This window comes from Stenella coeruleoalba (assembly GCF_951394435.1).
Source record: "Stenella coeruleoalba genome assembly, chromosome: 13".
In the NCBI taxonomy this organism is placed as follows: Eukaryota; Metazoa; Chordata; class Mammalia; order Artiodactyla; family Delphinidae; genus Stenella; species Stenella coeruleoalba.
In genome coordinates this window covers 68,572,409-68,593,240 of record NC_137159.1, presented here as the reverse complement: position 1 = coordinate 68,593,240, position 20,832 = coordinate 68,572,409, and the positions used below count along the sequence as shown (strand labels likewise).

The following is a 20,832-nucleotide window of genomic DNA, read 5'->3' as shown; positions in this document are numbered from 1 at the left end:
TATAGCAGAAGTAAATAATTTCCAGTAAGTAACAATTGCAAGTAGCATATGCTGCTTCTAGAATTTTACGTAGTTTTATCAATCACGTTCTTACTCTTTGTGGGGACACAGAGGGAGGGATTCCTAACCTAGTGGTGTGTGCGTTTTGTGTGATGCGGAAGAGGATTGTCAGTGAAGACTTGAGGCTTCAACTAAAGTAGGACCTGCCAATTGTAAGATAGAGTGGGACAGCTTTTAAGTACAGTGAGGCAACGTAGAAATTGGCTTTGGAAAGGGGGAGGAAATTGGATTTCAGGGGTTGCTGCTGCTCCTGAAAAGTCTGCGTCCCAAATAGGTGAGCAGTAGGGAGATAGGTTCTTCCAGGGGGTCATTTGAAGAGGCTGCTCTAAGACAGGAAATAAGGTATCATGCAAGAGATACTTCTGTGTGCTGTGCTAGTTTCCAGGAAGCTTGTTATATCTCGTTCCTTTGGATATTCTGATCATCATTCTTTCCTTCTCCTTTCAGTGGTGATCTGCAAGTCAAGTTAAAATGTCTCCGGAAGTGGCCTTGAACCGAATTTCTCCAATGCTCTCCCCATTCATATCTAGCGTGGTCCGCAACGGGAAAGTGGGACTGGATGCTACAAACTGTTTGAGGATAACTGACTTGAAATCAGGGTATGTACCAGAACCAATCCAAGCTTTAGCTAATAGCAAACCTTTCTCACCAGGCTTGTAAAAATTGAACACCACAGAAATTCATCAAGTCATGACCTTATCACGTGTTGACTGGTTTTGTCCAGTTCTTGACATTTTATGTTTCAAGTTGTTTTAGCTGTGCTGTGGGCCATCGCTTTATGATCAGAATGTTCTTTTTTATTTTAAAGGCATATCTCTTTGTTAACAGCGTGCCGTGTGGTTTTTAGCAAGTGTGTTTTTCATCATTGACTTGTTTTCTTGCTGTGTCTTCTGCAATTCAGTATGCACTGTAAGAGCTGGGATTTAAGATTGTGAATCTGACATTATTTGATAGCCTCTCCTAATAGGAAATTTATAATAGCTAGCCAACAATGAGTCATTTTTCACAACTGAGTTGAAACAGTAATATCTCAGGCCAGAAATGTTGCATTAAAATCCCAACTTTTTCCAAGGGGGGGAAAGCGGGGGGTGGGGAGTGGGATGAACTGGGAGATTGGGATTGACATATATATACTAATATGTATAAAATAGATAACTACTAAGAACCTGCTGTATAGCACGGGGAACTCCACTTCTCTGTACAGTAGAAACTAACACAACATTGTAAAACAACTATACCCCAATTAAAAAAAAAAACAAACCCAACTTTTTATTTTGAAATACATTTACTTAAAGAAAAGTTACAAAAATGCTACAGAAAATTATCATCATTACATGATGATAATTACTCTGTAAGCCTTATTTGAATTTTGCCAGTTTTCCCATTAATGTCCTTTTTTGGTCCAGGATCCAATCCAGGATACAAATTGCATTTACCTGTGACAGTTCCTGTCTTTCTTTGTCTTTCATGATTTTGAAGCTTTTAAAGGTAGCACTGGTTAGTTACTTTGTAAAATGTTGCTCAGTACAGGTTTGCCTAATGTCTTCCCTTTATTAGAGTGAGAAACACATTATTTTTCCACCCAAGAATACTACAGAAGAGATGTTGAACCATTTTCAGTGCATCAAATCAGGGAGTACATGATGTTCATAAGTCTAGTTATTGGTATATTAACTTTGACCACTTGGTTAAGATTGTGTGTACCAGGTTTCTCTACTGTAAAGTTAACTGACTTTCCCTTTGTAATTCGTAAGTGTGGAGTGACATTTTGAGACTGTGCAGATGTTCTGTTTCTCATCATACTTTTGTCCATTAATTTCAGCATCCATTAATTGTTCTTGCCTGCAATAATTGTTACTGTGGTTCTTGTATAAGGGTGATTTTTAATGTCCCTATTCCTCCCACATTTAGTAATTTGAATTCTGTAAAGAAGCACTATTCCTTCCCACCCCCCAATTATTTATTTATTCTGTTATTTATTTATGTCAGTATGAAATTTTAGGTATTTATTTTATTCTGTTGGTTATAATCCAAATACTATATTCATTTATTTTTTTGGCTCAGTAGTTCTAGTCTTTGTCACTGAGAGCCCTGTCAAATTGGCTTTTGAGCATATCCCCATCATTTTTTGAGCATTTTCTTACTAGAAACATTACATTCTTGATTCTTTTAGCTTTTGTTTTTTAAGCTCTTTTGTTTTTGCCTTCTGCAAATCTTGCTATTTTCAGACTAAGCTGAAGACCTTGATACAAGGTAGTAAGTTAGAGAAGACTAAGTTAGTTGGACATTTTATTGGAATGGTAGGCTGTTTTTTAAAAGGTCTGTTATTACCTTCAATTTAATTAATCAGCAGGCCTGGGGTTTCCTTTTGGGGTAATGAAAATGTTCTAAAATTAGTTAGTGGTGATGGTTACACAACTCTGTAAATATACCAAAAAATGACGGATTTATGCACCTATAAGGGTGAATTTTATAGTTTGTGAATTATATCTCATTAAAGTTGTCATTAAAAAAAAAACACATCTGTGTACCAGGGATGTTTACTGGCTTGAATGGCTAGGACATGCAAAAAGGTGTTTTTTCTTTAGTTTGTCACAAGCATTCTTTTCAGAGGTATTGAAGACATGAGAGGGGACTGATGCCCAGAGGACTGGGGACTGGTTTATGTAAGATGATATAAACATGTAAACCTGAACTTCCTACTCCTTTATTGGTATTCTGAAAGAACAGTTGGATTCATCAACATAAGGTCACTTTACTTTTTTGTAGACTCCCTTTTTGGTGCTTCCCAAATCCTGAATGTTTAGTTGAGTGTTTATTTGTTTTTTTTTTTTTTTTTTTTTTTTTTTTTTTTTTTTTTTTGCTGTACGCGGGCCTCTCACTGTTGCGGCCTCTCCCGTTGTGGAGCGCAGGCTCTGGACGCGCAGTCTCAGTGGCCATGGCCCACGGGCCCAGCCGCTCCGCGGCATGTGGGACCCTCTCGGACCGGGGCACGAACCCGTGTCCCCTGCATCGGCAGGCGGATTCTCAACCCCTGCGCCACCAGGGAAGCCGTAGTTGAGTGTTTAAATGCAAATAGTGGATCTGATGATCAATTTGAAATGAATCCACTAAACCTGGCTGTGTCTGGACTCGCTCTGTGAAAAATATTTGAAACAGTGTTTAATGACTTGTAGTATTTATGGAATTTACTTTCTTTTGATTTAAAAAAAGAATAAAAATACCTCTACCTACATTAACAAAGCTGCTACACATAAAATGATGTGAAAAGCCTTATGAATCTAGAGCATTATTGATGCCTTTTATGTAGTACTTGGCTGAAAGATTCATGAAAGTTCTTTCGAAGCTCATTAACAATTCTTTCCTCGGTCCTTCCGTCAACCAAAGTGTGAATTCCTCAAGTTTCTATAGCAAAACAATGACAGAGTTAGAGAAGAGAATTTTTTTCTTTTGGTGTGTCACTTTTGGCATTTCCCTTTCTTTTAGATCAGCAGCACTCAGTTATGAGAATTGGGATTAACATTTGGAATTTCTATTAACTCAACTGGCACATACCCTGTAGGACACAGTGTACACGGAAGTATAAACTGAGGAGACTGATTTTTAGAGGTCATAAGAACCAGTCTTGTTACTGTATATAGTTACTTGCCCTTGAAGAGATGAGGTACCAGAGTATCTATATTCTAGGTCTGACTCACAGAAGGAATAGATAGGCAAGAATCTATGCAAAGTAAGTTTTGTTTGCTTTTTTTGTAATCGCAATTCATCTTTATTTCTCTTATGGCAACTAAATCTTTCTACCTTATCTAAGATTATGTGTGTTTCTAAACTCCGTTGCTAGGCTGTCAGTATTAAGGCCAGGATTCTTGTTTAATTAATTAATTTTTTAATACTCTTAAAAAAATTTTTTTTTATTTGTTTTTGGCTGCGGTGGGTCTTCATTGCTGCACGCGGGCTTTCTCTAGTTGTGGCGATGGGGGGCTACTCTTCGTTGTGGTGCGTGGGCTTCTCATTGTGGTGGCTTCTCTTGTTGCGGAGCACAGGCTCTGGGAGCGCGGGCTTCAGTAGTTGTGGCACGCAGGCTCAGTAGTGTGGCTTGCGGGCTCTAGAGCGCAGGCTCAGTAGTTGTGGCGCACGGGCTTAGTTGCTTCGTGGCATGTGGGATCTTCCTGGACCACGGAGCGAACCTGTGTCCCCTGCATTGGCAGGCGGATTCTTAACTACTGTGCCACCAGGGAAGCCCTGCCCGTCTTTTAAGTGGATTGTTTATATATATTTTTATTGATCTTAAAATATTATTTACGTATTTTGGATACTAATCTTTCGGCAGTTACATATATTACAAATATCTGCATTTAGTCTGTGGCTTATGTTCTTAATTTGGTGCTACTGATGTCCAGAAGTTTTAATTTAATGAAGTCAGATTCATCAATATTTTCCTTTTTAGATTTGTGCCCGTGCGTGTGTGTGTGTGTGTGTGTGTGTGTATTTGTAAGAGAGAGAAAGGGACCACTTCAGGAAATTCTGTCCTACACAAAAGTAATATATTTTTCTCTAAGAATTTTAAAGTTTTCCTTTTTTTTTTTTTTTTTGTGGTACTCGGGCCTCTCACTGTTGTGGCCTCTCCCATTGCGGAGCACAGGCTCCGGACACGCAGGCTTAGCGGCCATGGCTCACGGGCCCAGCCGCTCCGCGGCATGTGGGATCCTCCCGGACCGGGGCATGAACCCGTGTCCCCTGCATTGGCAGGTGGACTCTCAACCACTGCGCCACCAGGGAAGCCCAAATTTGGGTTTTGAGAGAGAATCAAGAATGACTTCTTTTTAGCTTGAGTGAGTGGGTAGGTAGATGGTCATGCCATCTGCTGACATGGGAAGGTGAGAAGATTGATGGAGGAACGGCTTTAATCTGGATTGATTGTTGTCTAGGTCTGCCAGGCAGCTCTCATTGTATCACTGTATCATTCCCTTTGCCTCTTTCCTGTGATGAATCTCATATCTTACTTTCTTGTTTTACCCTCTAGCTTTGTTGGAGCATGTACTCCAATAGCATCCTAAGAAAAGGAGAAGAGGAGGTTCATTTTTGAGTACCTGAAAGTCTGAAAATATCTTTATTCTACTTTAAACTTGGTTGATAATTTGGGCAGGTGCAAAAGTGTAGGTTGCAAATTATCTTCCTTTTGAATTTTGGAGGCCTTGATCTGTAAGCTTGGGGACCCCCAACACATATTGTTGTTTTATGGATGTAGTATTTTCTTTTCTGTAGGATATTAACTGTAGTTTTTTTTTTTTCAGTTGAGGTATAATTGACTAAATGTTTAAAAAATGTTTAAATATTTCTTCTATACCTTGCATTATCTCTGTTTTGCTGTCTTTCATGTTGGTGGCTTTCCTTAAACTGATGATTCTTGGCTGTCCATGTCTATTAAAGGCTGAAGTTCTAAAATGTGAATTTGAAGCTCTTTGAGCATAGGTGGGCTTGTCAACTACTGAGCTTCACTGCGTTGTGATCAAGCAGTGTGGTGTTGTGATTTATGTTTATCTCATATATATTTGGTCTTCAGCCACAGTTCTAGGCTCATAGCTCCCCAAACCCTTGAAATTTCCTGAATGGCAAGAGCGGTGAAGTAATATTTGGTCTCTTGTCCTCAGTTCCTGCAAATGCTTGAGGGAAGGTGACTTTTGGATCCCACCCAAGGGTGGGAGCTGGTTGCCAGGAGAACAAACCCTGTGCTTGGAAGGTTGGAACTTTCAGTCCCACCCCTTGACCTTTGGGGAGGGAAGAGGGGCTAGAGGTTGAATCAATCACTAATGGCCAATGATTTAATCAATCATGCCTATGTAATAATGCAGCTGCCATAAAAACCCAGAAGTTGTGGCTGTTGATTCGATCCTTTAATGTCCCTTTATAGTGAGTCAGTAATCTAGTGAGTAAATGGGTTTTCCTGAGTTCTGTGAGCTGTCCTTGCAAATTAGTAGAACCTGAGGAGGGGGTGGTGGGAACCTCTGATTTATAGCCAGTGGGTCCCTGGCATCTGAAGTGGAGGTGGTCTTATGGGACTGAGCCCTTTAGCTGTGGAATCTGATTTTATCTCTGGATAGATAGAGTCAGAATGGAGTTGAACTGTCAGAAACCAGTAGGGTGAGAATTGCTGTTGGTATGGGAAAGCCTCCACATGTACATTGGAATTGGGTCCAGGAACTGTTTTTCAGGCAGTAAAAAACCTGGCCTTTTTATTAGGTGATTGTCAGTTTCATTATCTGGAGGTCTTTTCACTGGGGCTATAAAAAGTTAAAGTGCCTCTATGGATGTATATATTCCTATGTGTCAGCAAAATTTCAATTATTAGACCAAAGAATATGTAAATTTTAAGGCTTTTGATGTATTTAATATATTGGTTTATTGTATTTATATGTAAGGATATGTAAATGTACACATACTTGTTTTCAGAAATGTATTATCAATTTATACTCCCACTAGTAGTATATGAGGATGCTAGTTCCTCTAGTTTTGATAATATCAGTATTATAAATTTTGTAATATTACTTGCTAATTCAATAGACAGAAATGGTATTTGCTCTTTTATTTTGCTTCACTTATTGGCATGTGTTTGCATGTCTGTGTGTGTGTGTGAAAATTACGAATTAATGACATTTGTCCATTTTTTTGGTGGGGTATTTGTCTTTTTCTTATTGATTTGTAAACTTTTTATGTATTAGGAAGATTAACCTTTTGTCACAGGTATTACAGATGGTTTTTCCCGAAGTTTTCAGTGTCATTCAATTAATTTATTCAATATGCAGAATATCTTAAATAGCATTCATTTTTGAGGCAGTAATAAATGTACAACATACAAAAAATAAAAGGTAAAAAAAATAAAAGATACAAAAGGGTATTAAGCAGAAGATAAGTCTCCTTTCTATTCCTTTCCCCAAATTTTCTTCTCTGGAGGAAACTACTGCTTACCAGCTTCTTTTACTTCTTTTTAGAGGTGTTCTTTGTTGATGTAAGCCCTCTTTTTTTTTTTTATTTCTATATAAGCAATAGCTGTGGTAAATTATTACAGTAATGGCTCCTGATAAAGCCTGCCTCTCTATTTATCTCTTCTCCTTTGAATATGATTTTGTCCTTCCTTTCATCAGCAGGTAGAGTCTACTTCCTCACCCCTTGAATCTGGGCTGGCTTTGTGACTTGCTTTTACCAGTAGAGTGTGGTGAAAATGATGTTGTGTGGCTTCTTAGTCTAGGCCCTAAGAGGCCTTGTGTTCTTTTTCACTCTCATGGAAGAGCCCCACAACCATGTTCAGAAGTCTCCTAGTCCAGTTTCCTTTAGAAAGAATGGCTCAGGTATCCCAGCTGTCCCAGCTGTGCTCAGCTCAGCTGAGCACAGCCAACCCATCAGCTGAGTACCGCTGAGTGGGTGAGCCAGGGAGAGACCAGCAGAACTGACTGGCCAACCCGCAGATTGATGAGAAATAAAAATTGTTTTCTTAGGCCACTAAGTTTTGGGATGGCTTGTTATGTAGTAATAGATAACTGATATAGTAACATATTAAACATTCATATTAACTTGATATTTTGAAGATTATTTCATATTAGTACTTCTAGAGCTGCTGCCTCCTTTTTAATCTCTGCATATATTCCAGTGTGTGAATGTACTATAATTTAATCAGTTATTATTGATAGTTGTTCAGTTTGTATCTATCTTTTGCTATAACATGGGGTTGTAAAGAATCTCCTTTTGTATTTATCTTTGATATGCCAAAACTTTTACTTTGTAAGTTGTCATCAAATCTATTTCCTTCATGGATTCTTTTAACATTTTGCACAATTAATGCCTTTTCTACTTTGAGACCACCTATATTTTCTTCTGTAATAGTTTCATTTTTATTGAAAAGTAGTCAATTAATCTGGAATTTATTTTGGTGTATAATACACTGTAGGAATGGGATTTTATTACTTTTCTAAATAATTATCTAGTTATTCCAACACTGTTTATAAAATAAATCCTTTACTCAGTCACTATTTTGAAATGCCATCTTATATGCTAAATTCTTATATTTATTTCTGACCTTCTATTTCTTTTCAATGGTCTGTATTTGCCTTGTACAATTATATCGCTTTTCAATTATTATAGCTTTATAATATGTTCGAGTACTTGTGGTCTCACCTGCTGGGAGTTTGACATTATAAAACTTCTTTATTTATTTGGAGAGAATGGACATCTTTACAACAAGGGTCAGCAAACTTTCTGTAAAGGGTCAGATAGTAAATATTTTAGGTATCAAAATATTTACCATCTTACTGTTTGTGTTGCAACTACTTAGCTTTGCCATTGTAGCACAAAATCTATGACGATACAAAAATGAATAAATGTGTTCTAACAAAATTTTATTAAAAAAATAGGTAAGTGGCCCTTGGATCATAGTCTTACAATATTGAGTATTCCTGCTTTATAATATTGAGTATACATCTTTAGGAACATGGTCAATTTCTCTTAGTCACATCCATTTTTGTGTATGTGAATAAAGGTTTGTGTTTTCTTCATTTTGTTCCTGCACATTTACTGTTAACTTCCTAGATGTTTATTCTTTGGCTGCTATCATGTAGAAATTCTTAGTGGTTTATTGGCATATAGGAAAGCCATTATAGAATTTAAAGTAGAATCAGGAGACATATTGGAAAATTTAATAATTCAGTAATCTCTTATCAGAATACTTAAGAATACTTAAGAATTTGGAGAAAAGAAACATAGCCAGGACCAGAAGAGCTCAAGCAAGGCTGGGGAGAGGGGCTGGGTAGGCACAAGCCAGAAGTCAGGGTGGATGGGGCTGGAACCCAGTGAGCCATCTTTAGAGGTGTTGGATCACAGCATGATATAATGGTGAGAATGTAGGTTTTTCAGCCAATGAGGTCTGAGTTTGAATCCTGATTTTACTGCTTAGTAGCTTATGACCTTTGGCAAGTTACATACCCTTTCCGTGCTTTCTCTTAAATGGGGATGATATTAATAATTATCTTATTAAGTAGTTATGGGGGTGAGAGGCCTTGCGGAGCCCAAAAATGCTGCTATGGCTTCCAGTGGGGTTGACATGAACACTGCCGGCTCGGCAAATGAAGCTCCTGAAATTCCGGACGGTGTGGGATATTGGCTTCGGGGTGTCTACCACTTCGCCCCGATAGGATTTCTGGAAGAACTTGATCCTCAGTTTGGGACTTTTTGCTGCGGGAGTTTGGCTGGCCAGGAATTTGAGTGACATTAAACTAATGGCCCCTCAGCCTGGCGTGTAGCCAAAAAAGACACACAGAATCCCTGGCTGTACTTGAACCTTCCAGAAACAGAGCCTCCAGTCTGTGACCATCATAAGACTTGCCCAGAGGGGCACCTTTCCTTCTCTGCTTGATTTCCTTTCTTCGCTGAGTCCACTCAGAACACCAATCACTGGTGAGCAGTCAGGCTTCAGCTAAAGTGTTGTTTTCTGTTCTGTAAAGTTCTGTACATAGTTCCTAAGCTTCTGCAGGGGATGATCTTTGCTCTTGTCCTGAGGAATAACCTAATGGTATTTTAACAAATACTTGAACTAAAGACTGCACGTAAAGACAAAATAAAAAGTAGTTATGGAGATGAAATGAAATAGCTTATATAAAGCACTTAGAATAGCTTGGTCATAGTGCTCAATAAATGGTAGCTACTATTATATTATTATTATAACTATGTATAATGTATATATAATATATTTTCATAGTTTATATGTATATTATATATATTTATTATTTCACTGTATTATTGTTGTTAGTTGGTAGAATCACATTGGCATTCCAGAATCAGGGACTCTATAAAGAATGAGTGTCTATGCAAACGATATAAAGGAGCTGTCTAATAAGACCCAGGCGAGCAGAGCAAGGTAAGAGCTCACACATGGGGGCTTCCCTGGTCGTGGGGTGGTTAAGAATCCTCCTGCCAATGCAGGGGACACAGGTTCGAGCCCTGGTCTGGGAAGATCCCACATGCTGTCGAGCAACTAAGCCTGTGTGCCACAACTACTGAGCCTGTGTGCCACAACTACTGAAGCCTGTGCACCTAGAGCCCGTGCTCCGCAATAAGAGAAGCCACCGCAATGAGAAGCCCGTGCACCGCAACGAAGTGTAGCCCCTGCTCGCTGCAACTAGAGAAAGCCCTCGCAGTAACGAAGACCCAACGCAGCTAAAAAGAAATAAAATTAAATCTTAAAAAAAAAAAAAAAAGGGAGCTCACACATATATTACAAAGGTCAGAAATCATAGAGCAGAAAAGGACAGGCGAGTCAGAGACTTTTGTTTCCAGGGTAACTTTCTATCCTGTTCATTGCCTTTTGGAGATCTATGGAGACAGGAAAAAGTTAATGTGGCTAACTTAGACCCTGCAGGTGGATATAATTTGGAATATTTGATTAGGTTGAAGAATGAATGGGCATGGAGAGATCAATTTTTTTTTTTTTTTTCCAGCAGATAGAACCTAACAGTTTTCAACAGCTATTAGAGATTGAACATTGTTTGTCTTGGGCAGAGACATGCAGCAGTTCTTAGCAGAGGGTTGAAGAAGCCTGCCTGGCAAGGCCTGGTAAGATGGTGTGCAGGCTAGATTAGGGAGCCCTGCTGGAAGGTGGAGAGCTAGTGAGGGCAGTGGTGGGTGGGGTTGTGGATATTTTGTACTTAGGATTTTTTTGGAAAAGTCAGTGTGGTGTTATTGGCCTTGGCTCAGTGAACCCTGCAGTCACTGGCCTTGGGAACTTTTGCTAGGATTCCACAGTGTTCACACGGAGCCTGGGGTGGTGAATGCTAGGATAAATCTAAGTCCGGAGTTTTAGATGTTTGTCAGTCTTGGGCTTTTCATGCCCTGCAGTGACTTAATTTCAGGGTGACTTCACTTGGTATGGAAGTTGGGGAAGGGGAAGAGATGAAGGGAAGTAGCCAGTCTAACGTGTAAAGGAGAGGGGTATAAGATTAATTTAGTCTGTTCCTAGCTCTGCTTTGCATTATTAAAGAGAACGAAAAAAAATCATTCCTACTGTTATCTTTTGTCCTCTCTATTCTGTGCAATTTTAAGGTAGTACTTTTTGACTCGTTTTTGTTTAATTAGAATGACAAATTTGCAAAATTCTTTAAGATTAAAGCGGGGCTCTTTTAATACATGTTGATAGGTACATAAATCTGTTTCAGGGCTCCAAATTAACTGTCCTGTGCCATCAGTCATATGTTAAAGGACTCCTCATGCGCATGTAACACAGCCCCCTTTTTAGCTTCCATGTTGCTTGAATAATCTTGCTTTTTGGTGCCACGGTCTTGAGAAATAATTTCGTAATTTTCCTTTCCAGGGCCACATTTCCTGAGTCATTTGGTTATCTTTCTAATGGCATGTTATGAAAGCTGTTTTTCCCATTGACCTTGCTTCTCTTGACTTTTTGAAAAACGTATCCTTTTTGTTTTCTGCAAAGGTTTTTATCTCAGCCTTTGCTCTTGCCAACTTATTGATAAGAGATCTGGAATCAAGTGGAAGTTTTGGGAAACATCTTGATATTCTACTGTTAAGTAGGTATAATGCCTTCAGAACAATTGCTTTTTTCATCTGTAGACTCCTAAGACTTTTTCAGTTAAAAAGCATTATTTAAAAATTTTTGTGGTTCGGTAAATTACTAACATGGAGGTTCAATTTCGGGCTTAGCACATACTTTGTTTTTAATGTGGTAAAATATACGTAACACAAATTTACCATTTTCACCATTTTTAAGTGTACGGTTCAGTGTCATTAAGTACATTCACAGTGTTGTGCAGCCATCACCACCATCCATCTCCAGAACATGTTTAATCTTGCAAAACTGAAACTCCTTGCGCATTAAACAGTAACCCCCCATTCCTCCCATCCCTCAGCCCTTGGCAATCACCATTTTATTTTTTGTCTATGAATCTTACTACCTTAAGTACCTTGTATAAGTGGAATTATGCAGAATTTGTCTTTTTGTAACTGGCTTATTTCACTTAGCATAACATCTTCAAGTTTTATCCACGTTGTAGCATGTGTCAAAATTGTCTTCATTTTTAAGGCTGAAAAATATTCCATTGCATGTATATGCCACATTTTGTTTATCCATTCATCCACTGATGGACACTTAGTTTGCTTCCACCTTTTGGCTATTGTGAGTAATGCTGCTATAAATACGGGTGTGCAAACATCTTTCTGAGTCCGTTTTCAGTTCTTTTAGGAACATACTCAGAAGTGGAATTGCTGGATCATATGGTAATTTTACGTTTAATTTTTTGAGATATCACCATACTGTTTTCCACAGTGGCTGCCCCATTTTACATTGCCACCAGCAATGCACAAGGGTTCTAATTTTTTCATATCCTCCCCAACACATGTTGGTTTTTAATTTTTTTAGAAAATAATAGTCATCCTAACGAATATGAAGTGGTATCTCATTATGGTTTTGATTTGCATCTCCCTAAAGTTGTTGAGCATCTTTTCATGTGCTTATTGGTCATTTGTGTATCTTCTTTGGAGACATGTCTATTCAAGTCCTTTGCCTATTTAAATTTTTGTTGATGTTTCCTAGTTGTAGGAGTCCTTTATATATTCTGGATATCAAATCCTTATCAGATATATGATTTGCGAATACCTTCTCCCATTCCATGGGTTGCCTTTTCACTCGGTTCACAGTATCCTTTGATGCACAGAGTTTTTACTTTTGATGAGATCTAGCTTATCTATTTTTTCTTTTGTTGCCTGTCCTTTTGGTGTCATGTCCAAGAAATTAGTGCTGAATCCAATGTCATAAAGCTTTCCCCCTATGTTTTCTTCTAAGAGTTTTATCATTTTAGCTCTATGGTTAGGTCTTTGATCCATTTTCAGTTTTTAATTAAAAATTTTGGGGTATGGTGTAAGATAAGTGTTCAACTTCATTTTTTTTTGCACATGGATATCCAGTTTTCCCAACACTATTTGTTGAAAAGACAATCTTTTTGCCATTACATGCTTTTGGTATTGTTGTTGAAAATCATTTGATCATATATGTGAGAGCTTATTTCTGGGCTGTCTATTCTATTCAGTTTGTCTATATGTCTGTCTTTATGCCAGTATCACACTCTTTTGAATACCATAGCTTTGTATTAAGTTTTGAAGTTGGGAAGTATGAGGCCTCCAACTTTGTTCTTCTTTTTCAGGATTGTGTTGGATATTAGGGAATCCCTTGAGCTTTCATTTGAATTTTAGGATGGCTTTTTCTATTTCTGCAAAAAATGTCATTGAGCTTTTGATAGAGATTGCATTGACTCTGTAGATCGCTTTGGATAATATCAACATTTTAACAGTCTTCAGTGAACACAGAATGTCTTTCCATTTGTCTGTGCCTTCTTTAATCTCTTTCAGCAATGTTCTGTAGTTTTGAGTGTCCATGTCTTTTGCCTTCTCGGTTAAGTTTATTCCTAAGTATTTTATTCTTTTTGATTCTGTTGTAAATGGGATTGTTTTTGTAATTTCCTTTCCAAATTGTTTATTGTTAGTATATGGAACTGCCACTGAATTTTGTGTGTTAATTATGTATCCTGCAACTTTGGTGAATTTGTTTATTAGTTCTAACAGTTTTTTTTCTGGTGGAATCTTTAGCGTTTTCTGCATGTTAGATCGTGTCATCTGTAAACAGAGGTAGTTCTACTTCTTCTTTTTCGATATGGATGCCTTTTATATCTCTTTCTTGCCTAATTTCTCTTGTTAGAACTTCCAGTACTATTTTGAATAGAAGTGGTGAAAGCAGGCCTCCTTGTCTTATTCCTGACCTTACAGAAAAGGCTATCAGTCTTTCACCATTGTTTGTTTTTTCTTCCTTCAATTTATGCTTTGATTCAAGCCTTTGGCTGAGAAGGCAAACTAAATTAAGTACTGTGAGGAAAGCTAAAACAGTGCTGAAATTGTGAACTTATTCTTGAACTGTAAATTCTTATGAAAATAGCTTCTGTAAAGGAGGCTGCCCCAAGATTTAAGCCAGAATAAGTAGCAGGGAGAGCATCCTCATAGTTTTAGAAGCAGCTGAGGTTCTGAAAACTCAAAGAGGCTTTTTTACCTTTTCAGTCTGTGCAAGCACATAGATTTATGTTCCTACTGTATTTTTAGCCTTATAGTGTAAATGTATCTGAGTACATACTGCTCCGTGTAGGACTTAGGGAATGCAGTCAGAAGGAATAGAGGGAACCAACATGTAGACACTTTGGGCTGCATACTAGTGGCTTTTAGTGGAATTCTGCCTATAAAATAATCACGACGATGGTAGCAGTAATAGTAGCTGCTACACCACATCGTGTCCTAGGCACATTAGCTACACTGCCTTCTGCAGCATCAATGCACAAGGTGTAGGTGTTGGCATCCTCTTGTTACAAGGACGGAAGCAGTCCTGAGAGGTCAAGGTGAGGGTCCCAAGCTGCTACATGGCAGAACCAGGATTTGATACCAAGTCTCTGATTGCTCAGTCCTTTCACTTTCCCCTAAATTTGTTGTCTTTGTTTGATTTTAGTTCTGATACCGTATTTTAAGCTCCTTTAAGTATGGACCTTGATTCATGGTGGTACCAAGAAAGTGCTGGTCAGATAATAAATGAAGGTACTGCATAGATGTTCTTTGGTTGGTTAGTTTGATCTCTGCGAGGCTGCTATCACTTCTCCAGCCTGCCCCGTGCTTACTTCTCTTTAAAGGCTGGAGAAGGCTGTGCTGAAATTGAGTCAGGTCTTTGTGTCACTAGCACCCTTCTAGAGGGAGTGGAGAGCTGTTTATCAATACACCTGCTTCTACCCAGAGTGGAAACCTCTTAATTGAGAATTAACGGCCCCCAAAATATTATTCCTTGTTATTGTTACTGTATTAGTGTGTAGACCAGGCTGACACTGGTTAACTCAAGCAACTCTATATTGAGTAGTAAGGACAATAATGTAATAAGAGCTGTTATCATTAATAATGCTATCATTATGAGTGCTTTGAAAGATCCTATCACATTTGATCCTTATAATACTCCCTTAAGGCAGATGAGGTAACTGAGACTCAAGTAAGTTAAGTGACTTGTTCAGGGTGGTCTAGCTAGACCATTCCATCAAAAGCAGGTCTCCCGTTTTTCTCCATTCGGGATCCAGCTTCTTGCCAATTTCAAGCATATATTGCCTCAAAGAAGGCAGGGGCCTCACCTGGCATCACAGCTGTGTCCTCAGTGCCTAGAGTAGGACACGGCACAGTAGAAGAACAATAAGTATAAAGCTGGGAATCTGGGCTTCCCTGGTGGCGCAGTGGTTGAGAGTCTGCCTGCCGATGCAGGGGACGCGGATTCGTGCCCCAGTCCGGGAGGATCCCACATGCCATGGAGCAGCTGGGCACGTGAGCCATGGCCGCTGAGCCTGCGCGTCTGGAGCCTGTGATCCGCAACGGGAGAGGCCACAGCAGTGAGAGGCCCGTGTACCGCAAAAAAAAAAAAAAAAAGAAAAAAAAAAAAAGCTGGGAATCTGAGAGTAGATTTTGTGGTTCCAAGTTCAGGGCTATATCACAGTTGTCTCCTGGGGTAAAAAAGGTCGTTAGAGGGCATCATGGATCAAAAAAGTGGTTAGTTGTTGCTACTGCTCCCTTCCCCTGGACATTAAAGGTCTAAACTCATTGATTTTAAAAAACTTTTTTTGAAGTACAGAATACATTCAGAAAAGTCCACCTAATCATATGTTATATAACTCTGTGAATTTTCACAAACTGAACACGTTTGTGTAGCGAGCACCCCGCACAACACGTTACCAGCTCCTCACGCATCCTCCTGGTGCTCTTCCTCCCCCATCACACGTGCAAGGATAACTACTGTCCTGCCTTCTGAAAGCATAGGTTAGTTTTGCCTTTTTTTTTAAAAAAAAACTTAATGTAAGTAGAATTTATATTCCACAAAATGCCGTTTGGTGTCTGGCTTCTTTTTTTCAACATTATGTTTGTGAGATTTTATACTGTTGTGGATATATTGATTCTCCTGCTTGAGTAAGGAGTAGTCCATTATTTGAACACAGCAGTTTATCTCTTCAGCTGATGGAGGGCACTTGGGTAGCTCCTAGTGTTTGTCTTTTATGAATAGTGCTGATGTGAACATTCTAGTACGTATCTTTTGGTGAATGTATGTATACATGTTTGAATCCTTTGGATTTTAAATTAAGAACTATTCATTAAGTAGAGTAAACATTTAAAAATTATTTCAGTTTCATATTGTATCTAAGTAAGGGAGAAGGTTATGGAGGGAAAAAAGAAGCCATGGAGGGAGGCAGAGGGACAATACAGGGAGATAAAATTGGGACAGGAAAAGATTGTAGAGAAGAAAGGGTGAAGAAAAACAGAGGCAAGCATGCAGCCATTGAGAGGGACTCCTCAGCAAAGTGAGCTGCTGAAATGGAATCCTGTCCCAATCATGAGTGTGGACTTCAAGATATCATTACTTCTTGAAATGCACATGTCTCTTTAGCCTCATCAGCTCCTCTCAGAGGCTCTTTGGCCTCCAGTCCAGCCATTTCTCTCCATCTGCACTGTCAGCACCACCAACTGTTGTCTAACCAGTCTCTTCATAAGTGTTCCAGCTCTTCTCTAATCTGTTTTCTACCTAGCAGCCATTTATATTATTTTCAGGAAATCTAATAAATGTAAGTTAAAAATCAAAAATAGATCTTGTGACTCATTCAGAGCTATTGAATGGCTTCCCTTTGCTTTTAGGATAAAATCTCCAAATGCTCAGTGATTTGCCATGTGATTGGGCACCTCTCCCCTGTTCAGCCTTATATTGTGTTGCTTTCCCCGTCGTTTACTTCCCTGAAGCTTCACTGACCTCCTCTTTGTTACCAGAAGGCCCCAAGCCCTTTTCCAGTGGGGGCTTTTGCTCACCTTCTTCCTTTTCTTGGATCATTCTTTCTCCTCCTTTTATGAATTGTCTGATTTCTACAATGCTTCAGATTTAGCTTGAATGTAATTTTTTCAGAGTTTCAGAGGGCTCTCCTAGCCCCCATCTAAATTAGGTTTCCTGGCTGTGTTCTCCTGTAACATCTTATTTTTTTTTTAACTTTTTATTTTATATTGGAGTATAGTTGATCAACAATGTTGTGTTAGTTTCAGGTGTACAGCAAAGTGATTCAGTGATACATATACCTGTATCTATTCTTTTTCAAATTCTTTTCCCATTTAGGTTGCTCCTGTAACATTTTATTTTAGCACTTCTGCCATTTGAAATTATGTTCACAGCTGATTATTTTTTTATTTTTATTTTTTTTGCGGTATGCAGAGCTCTCACTGTTGTGGCCTCTCCCGTTGCGGAACACAGGCTCTGGACGTGCAGGCTCAGCGGCCGTGGCTCACGGGCCCAGCCGCTCTGCGGCATGTGGGATCTTCCTGGACCGGGGCATGATCCTGTGTCCCCTGCATCGGCAGGCAGACTCTCAACCACTGTGCCACCAGGGAAGCCCCACAGCTGATTATTTATTTAATGCTGTGTCTTAACGCCAGACTTTTAGCTCCATGAAGGCAGGCACCATGCCTGTTTTGTTCAGGACCTTACACCCTGTATGTGGCACAAAGTAGGCACTCAGTAAATACTTGTTGAAGCTCTAAGAAACTGTGCTGTGAGTGGAATGATCTCAGTGACCCACCACTGGGAAGTATTGTCTGTATTGCCAAAGTGCCACTAGAGGAGTGTTGATCAGGACTGAATGGCAAGTAGGTTAAGTGTCAGTCTACAGTATAACAGGTATTGTATGACTGTATCTGTGTACACAAGTCTTCTATAGATGTATACATATGTATATCTAAATGTATGGAGGAAGGTTTGGAAGGATATTTAAAAACCTCAATTCAGTGGTTAACTTGGGAGAGGGAAGTATGAGCCGTGAAGGGATACTTGGTACTTTGATTTCCATATTATTATAATTTTTTTATAGTGAAAGGTTTTCACTTGTGTAATTCATTTAAAAAAAGGTAGATCTGGCTTAAAAACAGTTTCTGCTGTAGGAACCCAGTGGGATGAGACAGCATCAGGGGAAATATTTATTAGTATTAGGAGAAAACACAGACATTGGGATAGAAGATTGAAGAAACGGACTTGGGGAAGAATGAAATTCCAAAGAGAGCATCTTTGTCACTTTGTGCCCTTCCCGGTGTAGGTTTATCATCAGGACTCTTTGTGTGAGTATATACTTTATATTGTAGGAGTGACAGAACTTTCAATAGCATTCCTGGGAAAGAATATAAAATTTATTTTACTGTGAATTGGATAGTGGATACTGACCACGGCCAACAGTGGATTCAGAGCTCTAAATAGACAATATCTATCTATCTGTCTCCCTATCTATCTTCTATCTATCTATCTATCTATCTATCTATCTATCTATCTATCTATCTATCATCTTTTTACCATAAAGAAATGGGCAATAAATGTATTTAGCATTTGTGAATAGTACAAAGCTCTTTTTTCATTGGCTCTTTTTTGCCCTCAGTAAATCTGTGAGGAATGTTTTTATAATCATCCCTTTAAAATTTTTTTAAAAACATGTGAGGACATAAATCTCAGAGAGATTAAGTAACTCATTCAGGGTTACTTAGCTGATACGTTGTGGAGAACAGGACTGGATCCCAGGTCTTCTCTACCAGATATTATTTATTTATTTTTTAAGAAAGCATTGGCCAGAAAAAGATAGGAGTCACTTATTAATATAGTATACTGTGAAACAGGTGTTTTGGCCATCTACATTTGTGAAACATCTTTAGATATGGTAGTAAGAAAACCCATTTACTGGATAGATTTCAGAAATTTCTTAGGCAGTTGAGACTAAAACTTAAACATCAGGAAGAGGTATTAGAAGTCATTCAGAAAAAGTAGCTGTCTAAAATAACAATATTTTCTAGGCAATAAGTTACTATAAATGAGCTGGCTCTCAGTGTTGTAGATAATTGACAAGAGCTTGTAGATGTCTACAAATTAAAGACTAAACAATTTCATAGTTGGAACTGGGGCAGAAGTTAAACACATGTAGTTATTTTATTGTCTGTCACTGATTCATTCTTTGACCTAAATTCTCAGACTCCTTCATATTTTTTTTTGCTTTTTTCCATTATTCAAGTTATTGAACGGTTGGAAGCTTAAGTGATGTTGCACATTTTAACTAAAAGTATGTAACTATTGGCATTCTGGAATAATTTCTTATAGTACAGCCCTGTGTATTTATTTAATTTTTCCTAAGAGTAGTATTGATTATATTTTTGGATAATAAAAATGTCTTTAGGAGTTGTTATTGGCAGGTTTTTATAAATACACTAGTCCCCCTTTATCCATGGGAGATATGTTCCAAGAACCTCCAGTGATGCTTGAAACCACAGACAGTACTGAGCTCCATATATACTTATGATAAAGTTTAATTTATAAATTAGGCACAGTAAGAGCTTAACAGCAACAATAATAAAAGAGAACAATTATAACAATATACGGTAAAAAAGTTATGTGACTGTGGTCTCTCTTTCAAAATATCTTGTACTGTAAGTACCCTTTTTCTTCTTAACATGATGGGAGATGATCAAATGCCTACATGATTAGGTGAAGTGAGGTAAATGGTACAGGAATTGTGACTTAGTGTTAGGCTACTAATGACCTGACGGTTGGTCAGGAGGAGGACCATCTGCTTCAGGTGATCCTGGATCACTGAGCCCTGATGATGTCAGCAGTTGGATGTCAGGAACAGACTGTGACATGGCTGGGGATTCCTGATGGGACAGCCCGAGATCTCAGAAAGGGCATGAAACTTAAATCTTATGAGCTGTTTATTTCTGGAATTTCCCATGTAATATTTTCAGACTTCGACCGTTGGTAACTGAAATCTTGGAAAGGAAAACTGCATTTAAGGGGGGACTACTATATATTTATTATATCCATCTTTGTACATATTTGTGTAAGAAACAAAAGAATGTGTAATCAGAAGGGATTCTGGGGACCAAATAGTTCAAATGGAGAATTGAGAGTCCAGGTAGATTGGCAGAATTGCAGAGGTATCAGGTCTTTAATCATGAGTTCAGGACGCAGCAGGCCACTACTTTAGGTGTGGAGGCCTAGGATTTAGAACTGAGCTGTACTATCTTTAGACTTTCTAAAAAATTATGACTTACTGCCACAGATGATGCCAGCAGTCATATTATAAGATTGGGTGACCCCTCCAAACTGGATCATCAAATTAGTTAATATCTTCTTAAAAGGAATGAATCCAAGAACATGTTGGCGCTACATCTGGATGCAAATGAAGTAGTGTTACAAATTCTGAGCAGACAGATAGATAATCCAATGATAAATTTTAAGCAGTGAGCTATATTGATATTATTGTCAACCTAGCAGGGATATCAAAAGAACACTTGGCAAGGAGTAAATAGTGTTTGTTACTGTAGTGGGAAAACCAAAGGGAATAGAGAGATTGGGGGACATCAAAGTAAAGCAGTTTATCTTTATGGTCAAGGACCTTCAGCATTTAAAGGATATTTAGATAAATGTTTCTCAAACTGTCTTTGGTGAAGGACTAGAGTTTTAAAAAAAGTCCAGTCTGTCACCAACGGATACTTTTCTAAAATATAATAAGAAAGAATTACTAGAAAAATGAAATATTTATATTAGATTCTTCTTTATATTAGATTCATCAAAATTAAAATTACTCTTATAAATTGCTCTAAAAGTTTCTAAATTCTTACTCAGTATCTGTGCTTGTCTCATCATGGATT

At 38.4% G+C, this 20,832-nt stretch overlaps 1 protein-coding gene and 1 pseudogene across 10 annotated transcripts in view; both read left to right on the top strand.

Annotated features, from left to right (window-relative positions):
* Positions 1-20,832, top strand: part of BABAM2 (BRISC and BRCA1 A complex member 2) — a 491,572-nt gene that overhangs the window by 57,638 nt on the left and 413,102 nt on the right. For all 9 annotated transcript variants that reach the window (XM_079940869.1, XM_079940870.1, XM_079940873.1 and 6 more), the window contains one exon: positions 508-659. In XM_079940869.1, the coding sequence (XP_079796995.1) occupies positions 532-659 (128 nt within the window). In that variant the 5' untranslated portion in view covers positions 508-531. The remainder of the gene's footprint in view (positions 1-507; positions 660-20,832) is intronic.
* On the top strand, positions 9,131-9,350 carry LOC307196226 (mitochondrial import receptor subunit TOM6 homolog; annotated as a pseudogene). The gene has a single exon. The product of its transcript is annotated as a mitochondrial import receptor subunit TOM6 homolog (transcript).